This window comes from Helianthus annuus, chromosome 16, assembly GCF_002127325.2.
Source record: "Helianthus annuus cultivar XRQ/B chromosome 16, HanXRQr2.0-SUNRISE, whole genome shotgun sequence".
In the NCBI taxonomy this organism is placed as follows: Eukaryota; Viridiplantae; Streptophyta; class Magnoliopsida; order Asterales; family Asteraceae; genus Helianthus; species Helianthus annuus.
Genome location: NC_035448.2, coordinates 5,155,914 through 5,180,940, shown reverse-complemented (window position 1 = coordinate 5,180,940; position 25,027 = coordinate 5,155,914). Strand labels below are relative to the sequence as shown.

General features: G+C 36.8%; 3 protein-coding genes across 3 annotated transcripts; all 3 read left to right on the top strand.

Annotated features, from left to right (window-relative positions):
• Positions 1-3,470: 3,470 nt before the first annotated feature.
• LOC110918872 (putative UPF0481 protein At3g02645) lies at positions 3,471-5,186 on the top strand. The gene has a single exon (XM_022163151.1). It carries the CDS (start codon positions 3,471-3,473, stop codon positions 5,184-5,186), a length of 1,716 nt encoding a protein of 571 aa, XP_022018843.1.
• Positions 5,187-12,680: 7,494 nt separating this feature from the next.
• Positions 12,681-17,266, top strand: LOC110916931 (putative UPF0481 protein At3g02645). Its single transcript, XM_022161579.2, has 3 exons — positions 12,681-13,098; positions 14,013-14,581; positions 16,026-17,266. The coding sequence occupies exons 1-3, from the start codon at positions 12,797-12,799 to the stop codon at positions 16,934-16,936; spliced, it is 1,782 nt and encodes a 593-aa protein (XP_022017271.1). The 5' UTR covers positions 12,681-12,796; the 3' UTR covers positions 16,937-17,266.
• A 3,110-nt stretch (positions 17,267-20,376) lies between these two features.
• On the top strand, positions 20,377-22,779 carry LOC110917923 (putative UPF0481 protein At3g02645). Its single transcript, XM_022162355.2, has 2 exons — positions 20,377-20,773; positions 21,821-22,779. Exons 1-2 carry the CDS (start codon positions 20,387-20,389, stop codon positions 22,415-22,417), a joined length of 984 nt encoding a protein of 327 aa, XP_022018047.2. The 5' UTR covers positions 20,377-20,386; the 3' UTR covers positions 22,418-22,779.
• Positions 22,780-25,027: the final 2,248 nt, after the last annotated feature.

The window sequence follows — 25,027 nt, the reverse complement described above, 5'->3', positions numbered from 1 at the left end:
GACAATCAAGGCCATGTTTGCCTAAGTCTCTTACATCACTTGGTGAAGACAAGTGTTTAGTATAATACTTTTTATTTTTAATCTTTTGCACTTTTTATTGGTTTTGTATTAATGACTTTAATAACTAGTTGCTTATGTTGAAGGTGACTTTTCCTTATCGTTTGTCCGTGGTGTCTTGGCATTATTTTACTGTCTATATAAAATAAAAGATTTTCACCATTCATATCTCCACGGTCTATATGGAGGTATGTTGGCTACCTGGTCGGGGGTTAAGGAAACGGTTTGGTAAGGGTCTTGCCCTTGTTCAGCGTTTAGAGGTCCTGCAAGGGACCTGGGTCAAATTTAGTAGGATCTCCTTCAATACCCAAAGGTATTGGATGGCGGGGATCCAAACTCTTTGACCCCCTCATAAGTTAACTACTATTAATACTATAACCCGGCTATTTAGGACTGTATCCCTGCTGACTCAGACTACTTAGTCGAGGGTAACGTCACCTCCAAAAGAGGGGCCTACCATAATTTGCATTAATAACTTAATTCATTATCTTTCAATAATCCGACCCTTTAGGATTGTATCCTTGCTGACTCAAACTACTGGGTTGAGGGTAACGTCGCCTTCAAAAGAGGGGCCTACTACAATAACTAAGATAATCTCTTAAACAAGTGCAAAAGTGCGAAAATAATCAAAGGTTATACTATACACGAGTCGGATCCAAGTGATTCATCTTGTCTATCTGTTTTTTTTTTCAGCATTTAGTTAGTTTTATTTTCTTAGTTTAAAAATCTTTTTCTAACATTTTGATTTGATTAGACGTTGAGGATAAACCGGTATTAAAAGCTCTTGTGTCCTTGGACGACCTCGGTATCTTACCAACACTATACTACGTCCACGATGGGTGCACTTGCTCACATGTGTGTTTAGTGTTAGTAAATATCGTGTTTTATAAATTTAAAACTTGGCTAAAAAGTGTAAAAAGGCTTAAAATATATACCAAAAATATATTACACTACACGCACATTAAGTTTTTGGCGCCGTTGCCGGGAACACAAGGATTTTAAGAAAGTTAGGAATCAACGGCCTAATCATTTTTTTTATTTTCTTTTTAATTTTTTTATGATTTCTTAGTTTTTCAGCTTCTGCAGAGCTCAGCACGGGCCGCGCCCAGCGTTGTTACTGGCAGTTTTTAGTTTTCCAAGTTACAGAAGGCTGACCACGGGGCCGTGTCAGTGCAACACGGGGCCGTGTCCAACTCTCCAGTAACTGGGATCTGGAAAACAATCACTGTAACTCCGACCACGGGCCGTGTTCACTGAGCACGGGGCCGTGGTAAACCTTCTGACCAGCATTCTTTTCTGTTTTTGTTGCAGGACTTGGAACCAGACGCCAACCCTACGTAGTGTATGAGCTCCAGTTCTAATAAGGACATAAAAGAACCTCTAGAAGAACCCGAACGCTTTCTCATGAAAAGATTAAAAGCCAAAAACCAAGAGAAAGTTTCGGGGAACCCACTCCCAATGGCGGACCAACGTACCCTCATGGATTATCTACGACCCACCGTAGGTAATCTTGTCACACCCCGAAATTTCCATATATTACCGGTGGGCCCGGTGGGGAGTATCGTGACGTAATTGATATCATCATAGTCAAACAACACAATTTAAATGCACAGCGGAAGCAAAAGATAATTTTTTACAACCAAATGAGAATATCAAAGTATTACAAACGGTATGCAAAGGGATCCACAGGCGGATCAAAATAAAAGAAAACTGTTCAAGTTGGGGGCAAAATCGTAATTTTGAGATAGGAGCAAAAAGCATATTTTTATTTTGAAGGGAGGGCAAAAGCGTAACCGTAATTCAAGCTGGGAGTAGAAATAGAAATGAGTTTTTGAACTGAGGGCAAAAGCGTAAATTTTGAGTCAGGCCAAAAATATAATTTTATTTTGAATTAGGGGCAAAAACATAATTTTAAACAAAGGACAAAACCGTAATTTTAAGGTAGGAATAAAATTAAATTAAAAATGTATTGGTACAAAGCAAGCCCCATTTCTATGTAATAGATATAAAATAGCAACATAAATTAATATGCGCAGTCTGTGTAAATTGTCATATCCCTTGTATTAGTCTTGTAACTTTGGTAAATTATGTTAACTCATGACTCCACCGATATTCTAAAGTACATTCGTAGTTATCACACTGTATTTTAGATTTCTTTACAGGCCTAAAGTTCACTTTGGCTTTACCACTGTGTGAATATCATAGGTCATTTGAAATATTGGTCTTGGATAACATCACCAACAAATTATATGTGTCCACATATATACTCTAGAAACCACTTTTCTATTGTATATTCAAATACATATATATCACGTTGTTATTAAACTAATAACTCTACTAGTGTATATATGTGGCTAGGGCAACACAAATCCTCATTTCACTCCTTAATTTGCCATGGTTTCCTCATCCAGTTTCGCCATGCTGAACATCTTCAACATACAAACACTCTACTTGTGTACAAGTTGACCAAACAGAAAAGAGACAAAACAGGCTTGTACATGTTCATTCGTTTAACTTTTAAAAAAATCAAGTAATGAACACGAACACTTAAACGAATACATTTTATTGCTATGTTAGCTTGTTATGTTCGTTCGTTAATATTCATATTAGATGTAAATAAACAAACGTATTTAAAGGATATGCATATGCACATAAATTAAAGACAATATTAGAACAAAAGAAAATGAATATGTCCTTGCTCGTTCGTTCACTTGTTAGTCGATTAGCCAATGTTGGTTCTAAAATTAAAAAAGGTTGATGTGATGCTGCATGATAGTCTAATTCATACCACTAATTACTAATAAACGTATTTAAAGGATATGTACACAAACATAAATGAACGACCATTAACGAACATACATAAAAGTTTACGGACATAAATGGATGAACAATGTAAGTGGTCATGTTTGGTCATTTAATTAATGAACAAAAAAATTGTTTATGTTCAGTTATCTATTAAATAAACAAACAAACTTAAATGAACTTCCAACGGTCAACTAAACGTCTAGTTCATGAGCATGCCTATTCATTTTCTCTCTTCACGTTCATTAATTTATGCTTGTTTAAAATATTAACGAATGGATATAAACATATAAATCCATGTATATTTCTTGATAAAGGAACATGATGAAAAAAAGTTACTTGTTTCAATGTTGGTATTAGTTCATTTGTTTGGTTAAAAGCTAAATGAAAACAATCATTTCTACGCTAAAAAATTAACCTTTACTTTACCATGTGTGATCATCTCATTTGTCCACATATATAGTCTACTCTAGAAACCTCTTTTCCCTTTTCAAATTCAATCACGTTGTGTTATTATATTAAGCACTCTATTAGTGTGCATATATAAATATATATGTATATGGCTAATGCACACTACACCATAGTAATCTTCATCATTCATCTCCACTGCCATGGTTTCCTCATCCAGTTTCTCCAAGGTGAACATCGACGAAGACAAATGGGTCGAAGGCATGCGTAAATCCATCGTCGAACACGACGATGAACAAATCGGAAAAATTCCCGTGTGTATCTTCACCGTCCCTAAAGTGCTTCTCGACACCAACCCTAATTGCTACATCCCACAACAAGTCGCGTTAGGCCCATACCACCACTGGCGCCCAGAGGTCTACGACATGCAAAGGTTCAAGCTTGCGGCTGCCCGAAGAACACAGAAATATATGAATGTTAGCTTCGAACGTATCGTGGAAATAATGAAGAAACATGATGAGGTTCGAATCCGTGCTTGTTACCATAAGTTTCTGGACATGTCGGGTGACGCATTGGTGTGGATGATGGCGGTTGACATGGCGTTTTTACTCGAGTTTCTCTTGGTGTATTCCATGAAGCAAGAAGGTCGGAGCCTCACGAGAGTAGCATCCGAAATGTCTCATTTGGTGGACGCTGCCGGAAAGAAACTATCTCACGTAGCGATTCTTCGTGATTTAGTGATGGTAGAAAATCAGATACCTTTGTTCTTAATCAAGACGATGATGGAGCATCAGCACCGGGAGACTCACAACAAGTCTCCCGGTGAAAAACTGATGTCGATGTTGATGGGGTTGTACCATGAGTTGTCTCCTTTTCATGAGCAAGAACTAGCTAATGTTCATATCGACGATTGTGATCATATTCTCGACTTTCTCTACCACATGACCGTCCCGAATAATAAAGAACTCCATACCTATGACGCGATTGAGATCGAGTATGATCATGATCAAAGTATCACAGAGGAAGCACATGATGGTGATCAAGAAGATTCGTTTGCAAAACATACTGATCTTCAAAGGTTTATGAACTTTATCTGGAATATACACTCCAAATCAAAGGCGGGTATGGTAAGGATTTTTAAGAAGATAATTTTCGGGAGACCAGTCGCGTTGGTAACAAAATTTCCTTGGAAGATCATATCCAGCCTTCCAATACTCAAGAACATGAAAGAACCTATAGAACAAATGTTGGAACACTTCCGTGGTGAAGAAGGAGAGGAGAAACCGAAGGATGAAAGTGGCGAGCCCAAATCGCCAAGAATGGAGGAGATCACGATCCCATCAGTCACGGAGATGGCTGAAGCCGGATTCCTATTCTCACCGGTTAATGGCGGAATATCCGACATTAGTTTTGATGTCAAAACATGTACATTGTACCTCCCGGTGGTCGAACTGGATGTGAACACGGAGGTTTATTTGAGAAACCTCGTAGCGTACGAAGCATGCGTTGCAGCGGGACCATTGGTGATGGCTCGTTACACCGAGTTGATGAATGGGATAATCGACACGGAAGAAGACGCAAAGTATTTGCGGGAAAGAGGTATAGTTGTGAACCATTTGAAGAGTGATAAAGAGGTTGCTGACTTATGGAATGGAATGAGTAAATCTGTGAAGTTGACTAAAGTGGTTAAGATGGATAAAGTGGTTGCAGATGTGAATAAGATGTATGGTCAAACATGGAGAGTGAAATCAGCCAAGTACTTGAAGAAATATGTATTTGCATCTTGGAAGATTTTAACTTTGTTGGCTGCTTTGTTTATGCTGTTCTTGACAACCGTACAAGCTTTCTGCTCCGTGTATAGTTGCGCTCGAGTGTTCCATCAGCTCCCAGAGATTACTGGATCTGAAGGAGCCGAGTGAACAAACGTATTGTGTGTGTGTTTAAAAGTACTTTAGTAGCGTGTTTTCATTTAAAAGGAGTTCAATTTCATGTCAAAAAGAACTCCTTGATGTTGTTCAAGATATGTTATGAAAACTTTTGTGTGATATGAGTAATGTAAGGTTATTGTATTAATCAGTAATTGAAATTCAAGAAAACAACTAACATTTAGTAAGACCTAGCTTAGAGGTGCAAACTTGATGCACTTTTTTTGATAGTTGACATATACTCAAGCATCACATGCGCATGTGTTAAAAAGAAAGTTAAAATTCAAACCGGTTGGTTAATAAAGTCACAAGGGCAAATTAGTCGATATTTCGGAAGCTAATGATAGGTTGGCTAAAGTTCAAGGACTATACTTGTTAATTGTTAGTTAGCTGAGACTATACTTGTTAATTGTTAGAACATGAGTAGTGGTAAGGGTGAATAATGTCCCATCCTTGGGCGTTTTCCGCCATGTGGCAGTACAGTTAACAAGGGACGTTATTAGACGTTTTTTTCTAAAATGGGTGTAGTGGATATGTGGGTATTATGTTAAAAGGATGTAGATATTTAAATAAAAATAAAAAGCCCAACAAAAAAAGCTATTGGCCAAGAAAAAGGAAGATTAAATGGGATTGGTCCTTTAAATGTGGACACAGCGTTATTTAAAAAACACCTAGGGGGAATTTTTGATCAATAACGCCCAATAATGCCCACGGGGTTGGGAGGGGGCGTGTTTGGGCGTGATTGAGGGCAATTTTTAAAAAAATCACGCCCACTACGCATGCTCTTAGCAGGACAGGTTGGTTAATATAGTCGTTAATTAGGCTTATTGTTGATAGCTATTATAAATGTAATGTTTTATCTTTCAATTTCTACATTTTAATCAGCTTGTTCATAATCAATAGTAGAAATTAATCTTTGATTGTTGTTGAGTTGGTTGTCATTTTCTAATGTTATTTTTTTTTAAAAAAAAAAATTGGTATCAGAGCCTCTAGGGGCGGAACTAATGTGTAAGTTGCCGTAGTACGGGCTACGGCTCAATCTCGTATATGAAGTGTATTTTTTTTCGATTACATAGGATACCTCTAAACATATACAAAAATACCCATAAGAGAAAATTATATATATATATGGATCCCATTAAGTGTAACTAACTTTCAAATCAATTATGACCATTGGATTTGGCTGAGATTAAATCTCAGCCATTTAAACTCATAAAAAACTACTATTGTAGCAGTTTAGAGAGGTTACTTGCGGTTTTCTGAGGAAGTGGTTTGTTCCACCTTTTTCTACACATGATCTCCACGTCTACGGTTACAGACGGTTTTCACACTCCCTTCCGAATCCCACTCCCATGTTCTGCCTCTACACTTCTTTATATATCACTCTGATCCCAATTGGAACTCCTCTCACTCTAGTCATAGTAATCCTAACCATCACCACTGACAATTATCGCACAACCACCACCGCAACGAGGGGAATGGACCGGCAACCATCAAACCACCACTCCGATGACGGCCGCACTAGCGGCAAACTTCTGGCACTCGATTGTCACATCACTTCTCTCTGCGGTCATATTCAGTCGGAAGGTTCTAATCACGGATTGTTATCGAATGTAATCGTGATGGCTATACTGTTTGTTGCAAGTGTTTCTATAACCTGTATGATGGAAACGTTTTTGTTTTTTACATTTCCGAATCGTTTAGAGTTTCAAAGTTAAGTGATCGAATATTGGTGGTACAGGAAATTAAGGAAGCACTTGAGTTGCTAGTAAGTTGTAGCAAGTTCCTGTGTTTATAATTGTTAAATTAACCATAATATCTAAACTCATACTATTGACTTTCAAAATGGCTGGTGTCACAGGAGGAACTGGAAGAAGCATGGGGACTGCAAGTAAGTACAAGTTTATTGGAAATGAAGAGATTACATTGTGTCTAAACTAACTACATAAACTATTTCTGAATATTTACTTCATTGTACATAAACTTGTGGAAGCATTACAAATTAGGATTACTAGGTTTACATTTGAAGGAAAATTAAAGAAATTAACTTGTGTTTGTATATGCAATTGATCTTATGCACTCTTCTAAAATTTTATTTTGTGGTTAAGCATTTTGAGGAGGTGTTGAAATGCATGTAAGTTCTATTTATTTTAAACTTTGAGGTTCCTTTATGCCTAATTATGCTAAATTAGCTAGATCAAACTCATTCATTTCTTTCAAAATTTGTTTGATGTTAGGAAATTGAAGAAGCATTGGGATTGCCTGTAAGTTCAGGTTTGATGAACAATGAAACAGTTTCTTTCTCTCCATATATTCTAAGTGGACAGGAATAAACTCATAAGTATCTTATATGAAAGTTTGTTTGGTGGCACAGTTTCTACAAGTTAATGAAACTAAATCATGCCTCAAATATTGGTACTTTTTCTTAAAAAAAGGGGTCATAATATTTAGATTTCTCATTATACAAACCATAAAAATGATACTAATTTGTGGTCTAAACGGGTTGTTTTTAAAATGATAAACACTTGTGAACACTTAATGTTTCTTAGTTGATCTTGATGCAACAAGATAACCTATTTTTCTGTTATTTTTTTATTTTACCAAGTAACACTTAATGTTTCTTAGTTGATCTTGATTCACACAAAAATGTAAATTGGTTTTCATTTGTATGTTGTCATGATCCGACATTTTCATTCGATCCGGTCGCAGTAATATCAGTCGCGCCGGAAGTATAATTATTCGCTTACTAGATAATTAGAAGTATGAATTGATTGGTGATTGTCTGTTCATATTAGTGTGCGTCATTTTCATTCCAAAGATCCTCTATATGCCCTTATGAATTTGTTTTGTTGTGATTACCAGGATTAAAGTGACTTCATTATCTCCAATGTAGAAACTGCAAGAGAAATGATTAAAAGATATTCAAGGAAATTCAAGACAAGGTGCTATCCTTCTCCATTTTTTGTTTTACATTTTACTACAATAATCATAATCTATAGAACCCCTAAAGGTAGCAAGGTAGGCGGGTCTAACAGATTAACGGCTCAAAACAAGATTGAGTTAAAATGTGTCATTTTTAAGTTTGGTTCACAAGGACTAGCCTATAAACACTCTTGTCCATTTTCTAGATTTGTTTTGTAAATAACTGATCCGTTAATAATGATTACAAAATGAATGTAGATTATTTAAGATGTTTTATAAATTTAATTAGAATCATCATTAACTACTATACAAAACGCCTAAAGGCGAGAAGATGAGTGAGTCAAATGGATTTTGGTTTGAAACAGGTCATTTTTAGTCCATGAGACTGGAAGGTATGGGGGCCGGCTGAGGCCCGGCTAGGACCGGCGCCGGTCCCCCACACCGCCCCCTGGGGCTCGGCTCGGCACAACCGGCCACCCACAGCCGGGGTAGCCGGACCTCCTTCTTCTCTTGCTTCTCACATATACCTATACATACATACATATATACACATAAAGAGGTTCATCCCCCCCTAGGTCCATCCCCTCCAAGCCACTCCTACGTGGCGCCTACGTGGCGGCTCATCCCCTCCAAGCCCATCCTCTCCATACCCTTTAGTCTGAGTGTGAGTGTGTTATGTGTTGGATCATGGGGGAACAAATTTTAGGGTTCTGCACGTGCAGTCAGGTGGGAAGTTTTGTATTGAATTTCAAGAGTTTGCTGATGTGTCGATCCCTGCTCAATTGATGGTTTGGAATTCTAGAAGTAAGCTTTTCTTTCTCTTGCTTGCTGGATTCAGTATAGTATAGTCTATTATATCATATTATTGTGTAATTCATTTTTCAGTATTCCATAAAATGAGAGGGTTGAGTGGGTTGGGTAACGTGTCAAAATGGGTCATTTTTACTAATGGCCAGAATAGGCCGGTTTCGGACCTGCAAACAATTTTTTGGACGTTATTTTTATTTTACTTTTATATTAATGTATTACTTATGGTTATGAAACTATAATTTAACAATTGTTGAATTCTTAATCTTTAAAATGTCGGTTGCATTAGGCTTTTAGCAAATTTCAACATGTTTGACCAATTCCATTTTCAATTAACACTTGCATTGTGGAGACTACAACTGATCTTAGTTACAGGTCTTTCAAGGTTGGGATCAGGAATAGTCAAAGTCCAAATGGGAAGAAATTGTGATGGATATAATTTGTCTTCCAATAAAAGATAAGGCATTGTTATACATTGAGATTTTTTTTTTTTTTTGCACAGAAGCGATGTATAGTATATTTAAATAATAATCAAATATATAAGTCAAGAGCAAATGCCGGTTTGGGTCTGAGATGAGTTGGATAGATATGAAAGGAACACATGGTCATGAAGATAAGGATCATAGGACATTGGTTACTAATGCAGGTTTTGCGATGGCTATGCAGATCACCAAAAAATGACAAAGATACTACAAAAGATATAGTTGTTTTTTGCTCTTGTACAACTTGAAATGCATATGGTACACATTCTAAATCACATTAATGTTCAGCGATAGGAATTTTGGTTTATAAGTTTACGGTAAACTTGAGTCAAAACCAGTCTGTGATTGAGTTTTGTAAAAATAAAATTAAAATGTAACTGAGAGACCATGCTACTTTTGTTAGTCAATTTGTCATTATTTGCGTGATTGGGACACCGGTATTATTTACTGGGCTAGCGGAAGGATGGCAAATCAACAACAAATTTGGTGTTTAACTGGACTGCTTATTTGTTAGATGGGGAGAATTAGAAAGTAGGTCATTATTCTTGGGCAAATTGATACTTCTTAGGGTATAAGGGGTGCTCCCCTCGTGGGGATAGCCACCTCTTCGCCCTGACCAATCACACTGTGCCACGTCAACTCTTTTCTTCACTTCCCATTTTGCACTCAAACGTAAGGTGTGCTCCCCTCTCCACTCCCAGCCAATCATTGCCATTTGAGGGGTCAAGAGGTTGAAAAATTCAACATGACACAAGCAGTGTGTAGTCCCCGGGTGTTTGAGTTTTCCGTATACAAAATGGGGATGGCGGCGGTGTTACCGCGAGGTAATACCTTCACCGCACACCATCCCCGCTAACACCCGGTTCACCCTTAATCTGGATATGGGCCTATTGTTAATAACAAAAGGTGGGCCCAAAAGATTAATTGATTGAGGACGGTTGTGAGGTCCATTGTAGTTTCAAGCAGAATTGGGCAAAATGGCGGAGTTGGGATCTAGAAAAGTATATCGGCATGTGTTTTAAGTTTCAAGCCACACTAAAAATCGACCCGTTATAACCAATCATTTAAACAAATGTGACGACTAGCAGCGAGATAAGAATCATTGTGTTAATTGGCCGTTGAATTTATTTACTTTTTTGGTAGACATTGTTTGGATTCATAACATATTATTGATCATCTGTAGAAAATAATGTTTTGAGTAAACTTCCGTTTTGCTCCCTGTGGTTTGGTCACTTTAACGGTTTGCCCCAAACCTTTAAAAATAGCTATTGTACTCCCTGATGTTTTGTTTTTGTTGCCAGTTTGCTCCCTGCGGGGAGCAAAATGGAAAAACAAACAAATTGGATGGAGTTAGAGGCGGGGAGCAACCTGGCAAAAAAACCGAAACATCAGGGAGTAAAATGACTATTTTTAAAGGTTTGGAGCAAAACCGTTAAAGTGACCAAACCACAGGGAGCAAAACGGAAGTTTACTCTAATGTTTTTATATCTCTTTTCCATGAAACGAAAGGTTTGCCAACATTCCCCATGCTTTGACTACTTATGACAGTTTCATACGGACCCATAGCAAATCTTCTTCCTTTTTTAGTTTTTAGCGTAGTTTTTTTTAATATAATAATCCTTGCCAAATGTTTGTTACATTCTTACCAAACTTGAGGGTTGGGCATCAGGCATCAAGTCATCGGGTTGAAAAGACCCCCCCCCCCCCCCCCGGTCAAAGAGGGCGATCCAAAAGCCAAAAAAACGAGACGGTAAACCATGTTTGAATGCTATTACACTTTCCGCTCATGTGTTACCATGCATATGTTTTGCCTTCTGTTTACTTTTGCATTAAAATGACACCATTTCATGTTTTAGTACTCTTATCAGTTTTATTTTCTAACATTTTGTGGTTGTAAACTGTTGATGTTCGCTTTCCTTTTATAGATAAAAATGGTGCTTTTGTTTGTAATGTTGTTTAAATTTATATATATTTAATATAGATTACCTTTGTTTGTTACGTTGTTCAACGTAACCCGTCCACCGGACGGGTATTAAACTAGTTATAAAACTTGATATTATTAATTAAGCCCAAAACTTAGTTAATAATTAAGCCCAAATAATAATTAAGCCCAAAAGAATAAAATAAACCATTCACTATGGGCATTGGCGGCAATTGGAAACCGGAAGGAAACCCAAACGTTGAAGTGTCGAACATTCAATATCGCACGAACAGGAGTACAGGACAGACGCCGATGATCAGCAATTTAGTCCTTCTCACGCCTCACGGCCTGAAAATCGATTCAACCTGCTGTAACGTCGCCGTTGACCAACATACCTGTTCGATTTCTTGTCCTTTAAATCTTAAGTTTAATTTCTTGTATGATGATGTTATATTTTATCTAGAATTCTAGTTTAGTAGTTTGTATATTTGTTATATATTAGGTTTAAGACTTTATCATCGTTTTTTTATTATTGTATGATTGCACGTTAAAAAAATTCGGGATAGCCCTAAATTAATGGGCTAACTCCGCCAAGCCTCGTTAGGGCTTAATTCCAAGAAAGTTGTTAATCGAAGATCAAGATGGTTTGTTACAAAATTCGAATAGGCTTCACGGCTGTAACACATGAGAAACCCTTATAATAAACAAGGAAACCCATATGATAAACATTATATAGTATACTGCAAATTACATCTATATTTTTAACTAACTTCTCTAAAATTGCAAAAGACATTTTATGTTAAATTTGATTAATTTTGGTTCACTGATTAGACCTTTAACTCAAATACACAAATACAATATAATGTAATTTTGAATTTATGTTCTTGATGAATGTGATAAGTTTATTATCCATAAGCTTATTTTTTTTTTTCATTTATAAATACTCTAATATATAGTATAGATCGTTTTAAATATAAATGTCACTGATCAAGAGAAAAGAGAGTATGGATAGAAGAAAATGACAAAAAGTTAGGCATTTTAACTTAACCATTCATATATCATCTTGAAATTTGATGGGAATTTACGATTATGTAGATAGGAAATGATTTAAATACTAATAATATAGATATATATTTAGGAGATGGGGAAGTATAGTGTTAAAGAATTGAAAGAAAAATAGGGTGTGTCAGTGTATGGCTCACAATTCCCTTATCCCTATCACGATCATAATCGTGTTGCACATTGGCTTTTGTCTTGATACCCTTTGTAGGGAGCCCATAAGCAAAATACATGCAAAACCCTAGACATATAATATATACATTAGCCTTTACCATTGTGTGAATACCATTTGAATCACGTCTTGCATATCATAACTACCAAATAATATGTGTCCACATGTATATCCTGGAAACCTCTTGTTTTTTTCACATTTCACATTTTGTTATTAAACTAATTAATCTACTAGTGTGGATATGTTATATATATGTGTGTGGCTAGAGCAAAACACCAGTAATACACCATCCAAACCTTCAATATTCAATGCCATATCCATGAACTCCTCCCACGGTTTCTTAATGGACATAGACGAAGACAAATGGGTTGAAGGCGTGCGTAAATCGCTTGTTGAACAAGATGAAGAAATCGGTAAAATTCCCGTTTGTATCTTCACCGTCCCTAAAATACTTCTCGCCACAGATCCTAATTCCTACATCCCACAACAAGTTGCATTAGGCCCATTCCACCATTGGCGCCCTGAGGTCTATGACATGCAAAGGTATGCCGAACAACAAAATTGTGATTTATGTATTTTTAATCTTCCTCTTCTATATATAATAAATAAAAAAGTTAGGGGATCGTGACACTCGGTGATGACATTTAAATTTATTTTTTCCTATATAATAAATAAAAATGTTTTAGACACATGGTAACATCTATTACATTTCAAAAGATTTTTTTTTACTTTTTTAATCTAACAGTTTAATTTTAGTGTCAGTTACAGTACAACCCCTAACGCCGTCTAATTTTTATGTTCGTTTCTTGCAAAAAGACAAAAAAAAATCATTTGGCCAACAAAACTTAACAAATAAAAAAGTAAAGAAAAAACTAAAAATAAAATAAATTACACACTTCGCACACTCTCTAATCTCTCTCACCATCACCGCTGCAAAAATACCAAGTGATATTTTAGTTATTTCACACCCAATGGTATTGGTGTTGTGATAGAAAGATAACATAAAACTTGGACATGGTTAATAGATTGGAAGTAAACAGATACGAAAATCAAACAATTATTTCACCCCCCCCCCCCGACATCCTGAGAGAGATTGAGAAAGGGAGAATGTGCGATGCGATTTCAAAATTAGGCCGTTTTCAATTCCGAGGTCGTGTATGTCAGTATAACCCCCATCCCAACATCGTATATTTTTTAATAAAAATTATTAACATGTCTTAACGGGTGCTTAACTTGTTAACAGACCTTTAACCTATTTAGACTCGAATAATAACGGTTCTTATCATGTCAACGTATTTAAGACACGAAACATGTAAAGATCATGTCGGTCTGTATCATGTTATCGTGTTCGTGTTTGAAATTGTCAGCCCTATAATCAATAATAACTTCTAATTATCTAAAATAATGTATGGAGATAACTAAACAAAATTAATTCAAATATATATATGGCTAACCAGGTACAAGCTTGCCGCTGCACGAAGAACCCAGAAATACATGAATGTTAGCTTCGAACGGATAGTGGATATAATGAAGAAACATGACGAGCTTCGAATTCGAGCTAGCTACCATAAGCTTCTGGAGATCTCCGGTGACACACTAGTGTGGATGATGGCGGTTGACATGGCGTTTTTACTTGAGTTTCTCATGGTGTATTCCATGAAACAAGAGGGTCAGACACTCACGAGAGTTACATCCTCAATGTCTCATTTGGTGGACGCTACAGGGAAGAAACTATCTCACGTGGCGATTCTTCGTGATTTGGTGATGTTGGAAAACCAAATCCCGTTGTTCTTGATCAAGAATATGTTGGAGCATCAACGTAAGGAGAGCGATGATAAGTCTCCTGGAGAGAAACTGAAGTCGATGTTGATGGGGTTGTACCATGAGTTGTCCCCTTTTCATGAACAAGAATTGGCTGATGTTGATATCGACGACTGTGATCATATTCTCGACTTTCTCTACCACATGACCGTGCCGAACAATAAAGAGCTTCATATAGATGAGGTGATTGAGATCGAGTATGAAGGTATCAACTAAACTCTTAACAAAATCTGATCTACAAAGTAGAGAAAGTGTACAACTTTGAAAATGTGATATAACTAAGTAAGAGTACCATCTCCAACTCAAGAAAGGATAAAAACACTCACTTACTAGATCCCATATTCCGCTATTTTCTTAAAACATCTTTATTCTCTTTAACTCTCATTTTATTAGAACATTTTGCGTTTAACTTGAGTTTATTTTTAATCCAAGTAACTAAAAGAAATTATCATTTTTAGTAACTTATTATAAAGACCCAATTATATCTTTGTAAAATATAGACAAAAGATCGAATACAAATACCCTTATCATACAAAACGTACGAATATATATGGTGAAAATGTAAAAAAACGCGGTGACATTTTCGTAATTATTTACTCGTAGAATAATTATCAAAATTACTCTACAAATGATCTTTTATGATAATTTTGATCTTGTAAGATAATTTTATAGCGTATCATAATTACTCTACAAAATCATTCGTAGAGTAATTTTGAATTGTATATTGATAAACTTGCAGAGTAATTTTAATACACTTGTAGAGTAATTTTGATAATTACCTACAAGATCAAAATTATTCTACAAAATCATTTTAAGAGTAATTTTGATAATTACCCTACGAGCAAATAATTACAAAATATCACCGTGTTTTTTTGGCTTTTTCATGCTTTTCGTACATTTTGTACGATAAGGCAATTTATACGTGAACTTAACCCGTAAACTATTGTATAAATATTAGCATTGTATACAAGAAATATAATAATGTAAAAAATTAATTAATGTTTATAGATAAAAAAAAATATATATTTTTTTTATTCTACCAAATAACTTTATTGAGGATGATTTAAAATTAAAAACAAAGGAGATATAAAAATCATTAAAGGCGCACATGATATTAAATTAGTTCAAGTACCTCAAATCAAATCAAGTGTTATGTTATTAAGGATACGGTGTGGTTTTCGGTAAACCACTTTTACCGATTCGGTAAAGTGTGGCAAACCATTGCCAACCTTTTGCCACATTAAGTGTTTGACGAAATTGTTGTGAAATCGGTGAGCCAACACCGATGCGGCAAAGGGAGGAAGGAGAGAGAGAGAGAGGGGGTGTGGGGTGGGGTCCATTCCAATCTCAACCAATCACATTTTTTTTCCTTTTTTTTTATTTAAAAAGTTTACCACTTCACCAAATGTTTAAACCATTGCCAACACTATTCAGTAAAGTTTAAACATTTTTGACTAATTGACATGGCGCACTCTGATTGGTCGGTTTTTTGGTTTACCACTCCAAAGTGTTTAACCACTCTTTACACCCTTAATAAAGTCTTTTCAAAAAAAAAATGTTATTAATAAAGTCACCTGACCTACAAAAACTATCAAACTAATTTTAACTAACAAAGTATATTAGCTAATTACAATTTATACCCCTATCAGGTATTACTGAGGAAGCATGTGATGGAGATCATCAAGAGGAGTCTTTTGCAAAACCTAGTGATCTTCGACGGTTCACAAATTACATATGGAAAATCCTCTCCAAATCAAACGCTGGTATGATAAGAATTTCCAAGAGAATTATTTTCGGGAGACCAGTCATTTTGGTAACCAAACTTCCCTGGAGGATCATATCCAGCCTTCCAATACTAAAGCTCTTGAAAGAACCCATCGAACAAATGTTCAAAAATTTTCGCGGTGAAGAAGGACAAGAGAAATCAAACGACGAAAGTGGTGAGTCGAAAACGCCAAAAATAGAAGAGATAACTATCCCGTCGGTTACTGAAATGGCTAAAGCCGGAATCCTTTTCTCACCGGTTAATGGTGGAATATCGGACATTAGTTTTGATGTCAAAACAGTTACATTGTACCTCCCAGTGGTGGAACTGGATGTGAACACAGAGGTATATTTGAGAAACCTGGTGGCGTACGAAGCATGCGTTGCAGCGGGACCATTAGTCATGGCTCGTTACACCGAGTTAATGAATGGGATAATCGACACAGAAGAGGACGCAAAGTATTTGCGGGAAAGAGGGATAGTTTTGAACCATTTGAAGAGTGATAAAGAGGTTGCTGACTTGTGGAATGGGATGAGTAAATCTGTGAAGTTGACGAAAGTGCCGAAGATGGATAAAGTGGTTGCAGATGTGAATAAGATGTATGGTGAAACATGGAGAGTGAAATCATCCAAGTATTTGAGGACATATGTGTTTGCATCTTGGCAGCTTTTAACGTTGTTGGCTGCTTTGTTTATGTTGTTCTTGACGACGTTACAAGCTTTTTGCTCAGTGTATGTATGCGCTCGAGTGTTTCATCAGCTCCCCGAAATTCCTGGATCTGAAGGAGCGACATGAATTTACTATGTGTGTTCATCTTTAACTTTGTCATTGGCAGTCGGGGGGTCATCATAAGCTTCTTTTCTTTACATGTTAAAAATTAGGAGTCCATTTTATGTTTGTTTCTTTAACACTCTGATTTTCTATATAAACATTCAATGAATTCTGGTGATCGGAGAGTCAACTGACCCTCTTGACCCCCCTCTGGTTCCGCCCCTGTTTGTCAGGATTTGTAGTCTTCTATCTGGTTTAGAGTACTCTAGCCTTGTATTTCCTTTTGAATGCTATCATGTCAAAAACTACTTAATGGTGTTCAAGATATGTAATTACAACTTTGGTATGATGATACACATGGTATAAGCTTGTATTGATCAGTAATTGTTATTCAAGTAAACTACTACTAAGATCGGTCTTCTCACTCGACAACTTATGCTTATATATATTAAACATGGGAGTTAAGTAATTGGTCATGTCACTAAACAACATTTATGGGGATAACTGCACATTAGATGTTAGGCTGCTGATAGAAAAATCTTAAAACAATGTTTCTTTTTATGTCCTATTTCATCTAAATTTATTGGTTTTATTTTTATTGTTGTCGTTTTCACTTTGTTATTTATTTTTTTATTTTTTTTGAAAGGTGTGAATTATTCGCGAATGTCGGGAGGTCTAGCATACGTTGTCTTAACTGGGTCTGCGCTAGAGAGCCTTATCGCAGAAAAGATCATCAAATTTAAATCCCTCAATGAGAAACCCGTATCACCTATGGCCTGAAGGAAAAAAAACTAACACGAGTCCACCATAGGTGGAACTTAAATACCTGTGGCCACTACTAGAGCATGGCGTTTTCAATCATTTTTAAACATAAATGATCATGGTGTTTTCAATATAAAGACGTATTTGACATATATTGAAATGGATTCCCTGTTATTTCCTTTTGTCTTTATTATAATTTTTTTAATGGGTTGTTATATCTTCCCTCTAGTGTGGATGGTTTCTTGATCAAACTTTATCCAATTGGCTCTCTGCTTCAGAATTTTAAATGGACAGGGGTTTTTTAATAACTGGTGAAATTATTTTGTTGCAGTAATTTATATCCGCATATAGAATTTTGTTTCAATATCTTAGAGAATTCCTTTCAGAAAAGAAAAAAAAATCTTAGAGAATCTCATTCTTGTGATATTTCATAACATTACAAAAGAAAAACAACAAAACCTATCTTTAGAGATAATGGTAACAAACTTATAGATGCGGCGGCCCGGCTGGAACGGCTGGGAGAAGACGGAGAGAACGACGATGTCCCTGTGGAAATAGTGTTGGGGACCGGTGAGGCGGTGACGGGGCTAGACGGGGCGGGGACGGTCCCCATACCGTTTAGTCTTACCTATTCACGATATAAAAGAGTGAGTGTAAAAGCTTCACTTTTCTCTCACCCATAAACATTTATTTTTTATCATAGAAAAAAAATCGCACTCTTTCTGATAGGGTTAAACCCTAAAAGAGAAGAACTAGGAGAATATTTGGAGAAGATAGGAGAATTTCAAACTTCAAATCTGATTTCCTTCCATCATATTACGTACATAAATAAGTAAATAACCCAAACAATTACGTTAGACTCCCTAAACTACTAATAATTAGTAAAATACCCCTAAACTATTATTCTTCACGTAACAATACTTCCCCCTTAAAAGATTCTTGACCTCAAGAATCACAAAATAGAGAAAAAAATGCAGCATCCATGAGTTTGGGTCGACTCATTCCAGGGTGGACGCCATTCAGTCCTTCCGATTGCAATCGGAGAAATCCTAGCGATGCGCCATGGTGGGCGCCAATCATTTACGGAACTCGCCTTTGCCTTTAAACACGCACCAAAAAGATTGTTGTTAACAACGTCAATTATATCATCATCTGGAAGGGTATCAAACTTCCTACCATATTTGACATGAAGACCTTGACGAACAGGAACCGCATCACTGTTCGGAACCATTAGGCCAGCCTTAACAACATTGTATAGTCTAGTTTTGGGTTCTTCGCAAGCGCCATAACCAAGGATTATGCAAAGTGTGTCTCTATGTTTTCTTCCTTTATGAAGAACGGTGTCTTCATTGAAGGGCTGGAGCTTTTTCACTGTCTCATGTAGTGCAACAATGGAATTATCATTGTTAATATTTTCATCAACAACAATTATGTCTTCTGTCTTCCGAGTACCCGTCCGCGAATCATCGCTAAACAGCCCTTTATCTGGGCCGCCTCCGCCGCCGCTAAAACTGCCACCGCTTGAATGCTCCTTGAGTGCTCGTAAGATCTCTTCTTGTTGTTTCATCGACTGTTCTTGTTGTTTCAACATGGCGGCTAGGGTTTCTTGGAGATTTGAGATTGCCTTGCCATGTTCCTTGAGAGTGCTGTCAATTTCTTGATTGCGAGTGTTAGTCATGGTAATCGAAAGTAATTCCGACCGGAGATCGGAACGGCTCTGATACCCTTGATAGGGTTAAACCCTAAAAGAGAAGAACTAGGAGAATATTTGGAGAAGATAGGAGAATTTCAAACTTCAAATCTGATTTCCTTCCATCATATTACGTACATAAATAAGTAAATAACCCAAACAATTACATTAGACTCCCTAAACTACTAATAATTAGTAAAATACCCCTAAACTATTATTCTTCACGTAACACTTTCTCTTCCAACGAAAACAGAGATGAACTCTAGCAACGATTGTTGGCCGGAAAGGTTTGTTGAACGATTTCTTTCCTTTTCTTCTCTTCACTTTAAGTTCATGGGGTGCGATCACGAAATTTTATGGGGTTCGATTCGGATTTAAATCCACATATAACACTATTGTCGTTTTCTTAAGGGGTGTGCCCGCCCCTTTAGCCCACCATAGGTCCGTCCATGGTGGCTACACACATATACACCCTAAAAACTTCTTTTTCATTTATTCAGATTCCAACACACATATCACATTGTGTTCTTTAGAATAATATATCACTCGATCAGTCACTTTACTAGCTAGCTAGTGTGTATATATGTTGCTAGTGCAATACACTACCCTTATCACAAGCATATATTCAACTCCATCGCCAATTTACCATGCATTCCTCACCCAGCTTCGTGAAGTACGACTTCGACGAAACAAAATGGGTCGAAGACATTCGTAAATCAGTTGACGAACAAGATGATGAAGAAAAAAAGAATATTGTTTGTATCTTCACTGTCCCTAAAGTGCTTCAAGCCACCGATCCCAAATGCTATATCCCACAACAAGTCGCGTTAGGCCCGTTCCACCATTTGCTGCCCGACGTCCACAACATGCAGAGGAACAAGGAGGCTGCTGCCCGAAGAACCCGAAAATACATGAATGTTACCTTCGAAAACTTTGTGAAAAAAATGAAGGAAGATCACGAGGCTGAGATCCGTGCTTGCTACCATACGTTTCTGAGTATGAATAGTGACACACTAGTGTGGATGATGGTTGTTGACACCGCGTATTTACTTGATTTTCTTCAGGTGTATTTAGATAAAAAGGAAGGTGTGAATACGAAGGACGTTACGAAGGATCTGTCTCATATGGCGATTCTTCGAGATGTGGTGAAGGTGGAGAATCAGATCCCGTTGTTTTTACTCAGGAAGATGTTGGCCTATATAAAAACTGGTGAACTAAAGAACTCAGATGATGCTGATAACATGTTGAAGACAATGTTGAAAGAGTTGTATCGCGATCTTACTCCGTTTGTCGGAGAAGAGTTTCGGGATCATGTTCCTATCGAAAAGTGCGTTCACCTGCTCGACTTTCTCTACCACATGACTGTGCCCGAAGCCGAATTCTACAGCAACATAAACCCTAGCACAGCGGTATGAGAGATTATGTTAGTTAAGCTTTATTGTTATATTATTATTATTATCAAATACCACCATGTCAAAAATCTTTAAAACTACCCTTAAGCCATAAAACACTGTCGGGGCGCCTTAACCTTGCCATAAACTATTTTTTTTTTTAATTTTAATAAAGTTAAACTCCTTAACCAATCAAAGCCCACCACCAATCCTAATGGTCAAACAAGTGCATCGACATTTACACCATGTTCCCGGGTGGTCTTTGTGGCAAAACATACCCGCCTGGCCTACCCTTGTGGGTGGCGGCGGTGTTATGACACAAAAAGGAACCAATGAGTGGCCCGTCCCCCCTAACTAAAAAGGATGTTGGATTTTTTTTTTTTTTTTTTTTTTTTTTTTTAGAACTACACCGTTATCATTCCACACGAAAAAGGGCAATTACAAAGCAATGGAAGGTAGTCGGGCAACAAGTTGCGCCGCCACCCCCTTTTGAATAGAAAAACCAATTCTACTAAATACAAAGTTTGAAACCCTTAGCGACGAAGAATTACTATTAACGACTTTTTGAACCCGATTCAAAAGTCGCACAGCGTCAGGAGCGAGACCACCAAAGGTATCAAACGCAAACGGGACAAACACATGTTGATTCTCCAAGCAGGCTTTCTCATGTTTTGCCACTTTGCTCGCCTCTGCCTTGAGCACCGCTTGCCCTACGACAAAGCCCTTGTCCTTGGATTAGGGCTTCTTTATACACACCACTAACAATCTAATCTCACAGCGTTTTAAAACACATGTTTGAGTTAGTACAAAACGACGGTTTGAAGATCTGCTCTTGCACCATAAACCCCTCTTCTTTTAAAACTTTTAACAAGGTTGTTTGATGATTTGTAAAATGGCCGTTTATGACGGTTAGGGTTTGCGTCGTAACTCTCTATCTTTAAACGGCCGTTTGAATTTTTCGTCGAATGGTCGTTTGAGCTTGGGGTGGTATAGGATTACTAGGCCCTACATTAATCTTATAAACATAAATTGTTCGTCAATAATTTAGTATATTCTCTCTGATAGAATTATCATGAGATCGACATGCCGGACGATCCAACCAGCGACTTGCTAGTTCAAGATGAAAAAGAAGAATCTTTAGCAAAAAGCCCTGATGTTTCAAAGGTTTGGAATGTCATATTGCAAGTAATCAAGAAAGTAGGTGTTATCAAGAAATTCAAGTTGGGGAAGCCAATGGCTGTGTGTAATAAATTACCATTAGCTTCTCTTCTCAAACCAATATGGGAAACCATTTTTGGTAGAGGACAGGAGAAACCGAAGGATGAAAGTGATGAGCCAAAAGCCCCAAAGATAGAAGAGATCAAGATCCCGTCGGTTAAAGATATGGCCAAAGCAGGAATCCGTTTCAAACCGGTTGAAGGTGGAATATCCAACATTAGTTTTGATGTCAAAACACGTACGTTGTACCTCCCGAAGGTGGAACTGGATGGGAACAACAAGGTTTATTTAAGAAACCTGGTAGCACACGAAGCTTGTGTTGCAACGGGACCATTGGTGATGGCTCGTTACACCGAGTTAATGAATGGGATAATCGACACAGAACAAGACGCAAAGTATTTGAGTAAAAGAGATCGATATAGTGTTCAACTATTTGAAGAATGATAAAGAGGTTGCTGATTTATGGAACGGAATGAGTAAATCTGTGAAGTTGACAAAGTTGGATTACATGGATACAGTGGTTGCAAATGTGAATAAGATGTATGACTAAACATGGAGGGTGAAATTGTCCAAGTTATTGAAGAAATATGTGTTTGCATCTTGGAAGATTTTAACATTGTTGGCTGCTTTGCTTATGTTGTTCTTGACTACTGTACAAGCTTTTTGCTCGGTGTATAGTTGTATTCGAGTGTTCCATCAGCTCCCAGAGATTCCTGCTCAAGGGGTCGAGTGAGTATACTATGTACTATGTGTGTGTTTTTCTTTAAAAAATTAGTAACTTGTAAGACTTTGACTTAAGTATATCTGTGTGCATTTCTTTAAAATAACTACTTAAAATAAGTCAAGATATGTAATGACAACTTTTTAATATAAAAATAATATAATATCATTGTGCTATCAAGAAAACGACTAACTTTGGCTATGTTTATCATTGTGCTATTAAGAAAACGACTAACTTTGGCTATGTTTATAACCAGTGGAATTTCCACGCACGTTGCGGCGAGAAAAATATCTATGTTAACGAACAAAAAGTATTTGAGACCTAATTACGTAAAAATTGTGTGAGAAAACATAAAATAAAACAAAAAAACGTTTGTGACGGTAACTCGCCACGTTAGATTTTAACTTGCTTAGAGCATCTCTAACGATGGTCAAAGTCTATCCAACGGACTGCGTAGTTAGAATGTCACATCATTCTAAACCATCACCACTCCACACCCTCACTTTTCCTCCAACAATAAACAACTCCAACCTCCACATCAAACCTCACTTTTTACAATAAAAAAAAAAATTAGAATAAGTTTGTGAGTGGGTGGTCCCTACCATTTCGAATCAACCTAGTCTGCTCAAGCAAACCGGACCACATGAGTCAAACACCTCCAACCGGACCGTTGTTTATGCTCTTGTAGAAAAGATCATAAACGGTGTTTCTTTTTATATGTCCTATTTTAACAAAATTTATTGTTTTTCTTCGATGGATGTTATAAAACATCCGTCCGCGTATCAACGTCGAAATCTAAACATATTTCACAAAGGATTGCTTTGTTTTTCTATTGTTAGTTGTTTTGTCTTTGTTATACATTCATCCAATTTCAAATATAAAAAATTGATCATGATATTTTCAGTAAAGAGGAATTTGATATACTGAAATAGAATTCTATTATTTTCTTCTCTTGTATTTTAATGGTTCCCTCTAGCCTGGATTGGAATTCTTGTTCGACCTAATCCAGTAAAATCTTGCTTTAGATTTGTTGAAATGTCTATCTCTATCTTCAATTTAATGCAAACATATAAATCATATTAATAATATTTCTAGTGGTTTCTCTTTGATTTTGAGATGAATAATTAATTTGGTGTATATGTATGTATGACTAATGGGTTGGGAGATAAGTTAGGAGCTAATGGACCTGGTGCTGAGTTTGTGGGCTTACAGGTCTAATGAGTATAAGGACTTGTTGAGTATGTGGACCTGATGAGCTTGAAGTATGCTGCCGCAGGAATGAGTTGTGGATAGGTCGGGTCAAGTCTCCTTCTTCGGGTTTTCTATGTAATGAACTTCCTTTATTCAAGTTATTAGAGAGAGTCGCATTATTGAAGAGATTTTATCACGTTTCTCTCTTTAGACTCTCCAGAGTTCTGGTAGATCTAGGGTTTCTGGTGTGATCTGTAGATCTTGAGATTTCGAGTTGTGAGTTCAGATTGTCATCTGTTTTGGTAGAGAGTATAGCATGTTTTCGATATCTTCTTTGTTTAATTATTCAGCAATCTCAGTTTATTTCGAGGATTGAGCATATATTGTTTCAGTAGTCCGTTAGATCAAGATTTGTGTGTGACAATAACAGAGTTGTGAATTTGTCTAGATTTTTTCTTTGTTTTTATTAGATTACTTCTTGTAAATTGTTCATATTTGTTTTGAGCTTGTAAAGATACCATTGTTCTTCCGCTATTTTTGAAGGTGCCTAGGGTTTCTCAAGGCAAACTAGCCATAAAGCAAATCGACAATTAGGGTTTTGGAAAATTTGGGGATTCTATGGCGTGTTCATCTTGTTTACTTTGGTTATTATCAATGTTGTTTTACTCCAAACCTAGATCTGCTACGAAAAAAGAACTTGGTCATTGTTTGGGTGTCAACTAGTAATCTTGAAGACGCAACCGCTATTGAATCTCCAGATGTTCAACAAAGTGATTGGGATTCTTTAAAGATTTGTTGTGGTCCGCTGAAGGCAAGTTGTTGTTCTTTCAAGATCTACACCCTTAGTTCGAGTTCTGTTTACTCAAGATTGGTTGTGATATCTTGGCTCTTGAGGTTGATTTGGTGCAGAATTTGTCAGGGTTTCAGATTTTGGGATTTCCGGTGCCAAGTATTTGTTACAGCGGACACCCACAAATATAGAAGATTTGTTTTTGAGGCTCCTAAAGGGAGTTTAAAATCAAAGATAGTATCCAGGAGACACTTTTGTAACAGTTTTTTATTAGAAAATTGGTGACCAAGATGAATGTTGGCTGAAGTGTTTGGCACATATGGAAGACTCATTGACTTGGTAAACAACATAT

Coding starts and splice junctions, on each gene's coding strand:
- LOC110916931 (XM_022161579.2), top strand. CDS start 12,797: ATGTTATATATATGTGTGTGGCTAGAGCAAAACACCAGTAATACACCA. Junction 13,099..14,012: donor GAGGTCTATGACATGCAAAG/GTATGCCGAACA, acceptor ATGGCTAACCAG/GTACAAGCTTGCCGCTGCAC. Junction 14,582..16,025: donor GATTGAGATCGAGTATGAAG/GTATCAACTAAA, acceptor TACCCCTATCAG/GTATTACTGAGGAAGCATGT.
- LOC110917923 (XM_022162355.2), top strand. CDS start 20,387: ATGATGGTTGTTGACACCGCGTATTTACTTGATTTTCTTCAGGTGTAT. Junction 20,774..21,820: donor ACATAAACCCTAGCACAGCG/GTATGAGAGATT, acceptor TCTCTCTGATAG/AATTATCATGAGATCGACAT.
- LOC110918872 (XM_022163151.1), top strand. CDS start 3,471: ATGGTTTCCTCATCCAGTTTCTCCAAGGTGAACATCGACGAAGACAAA.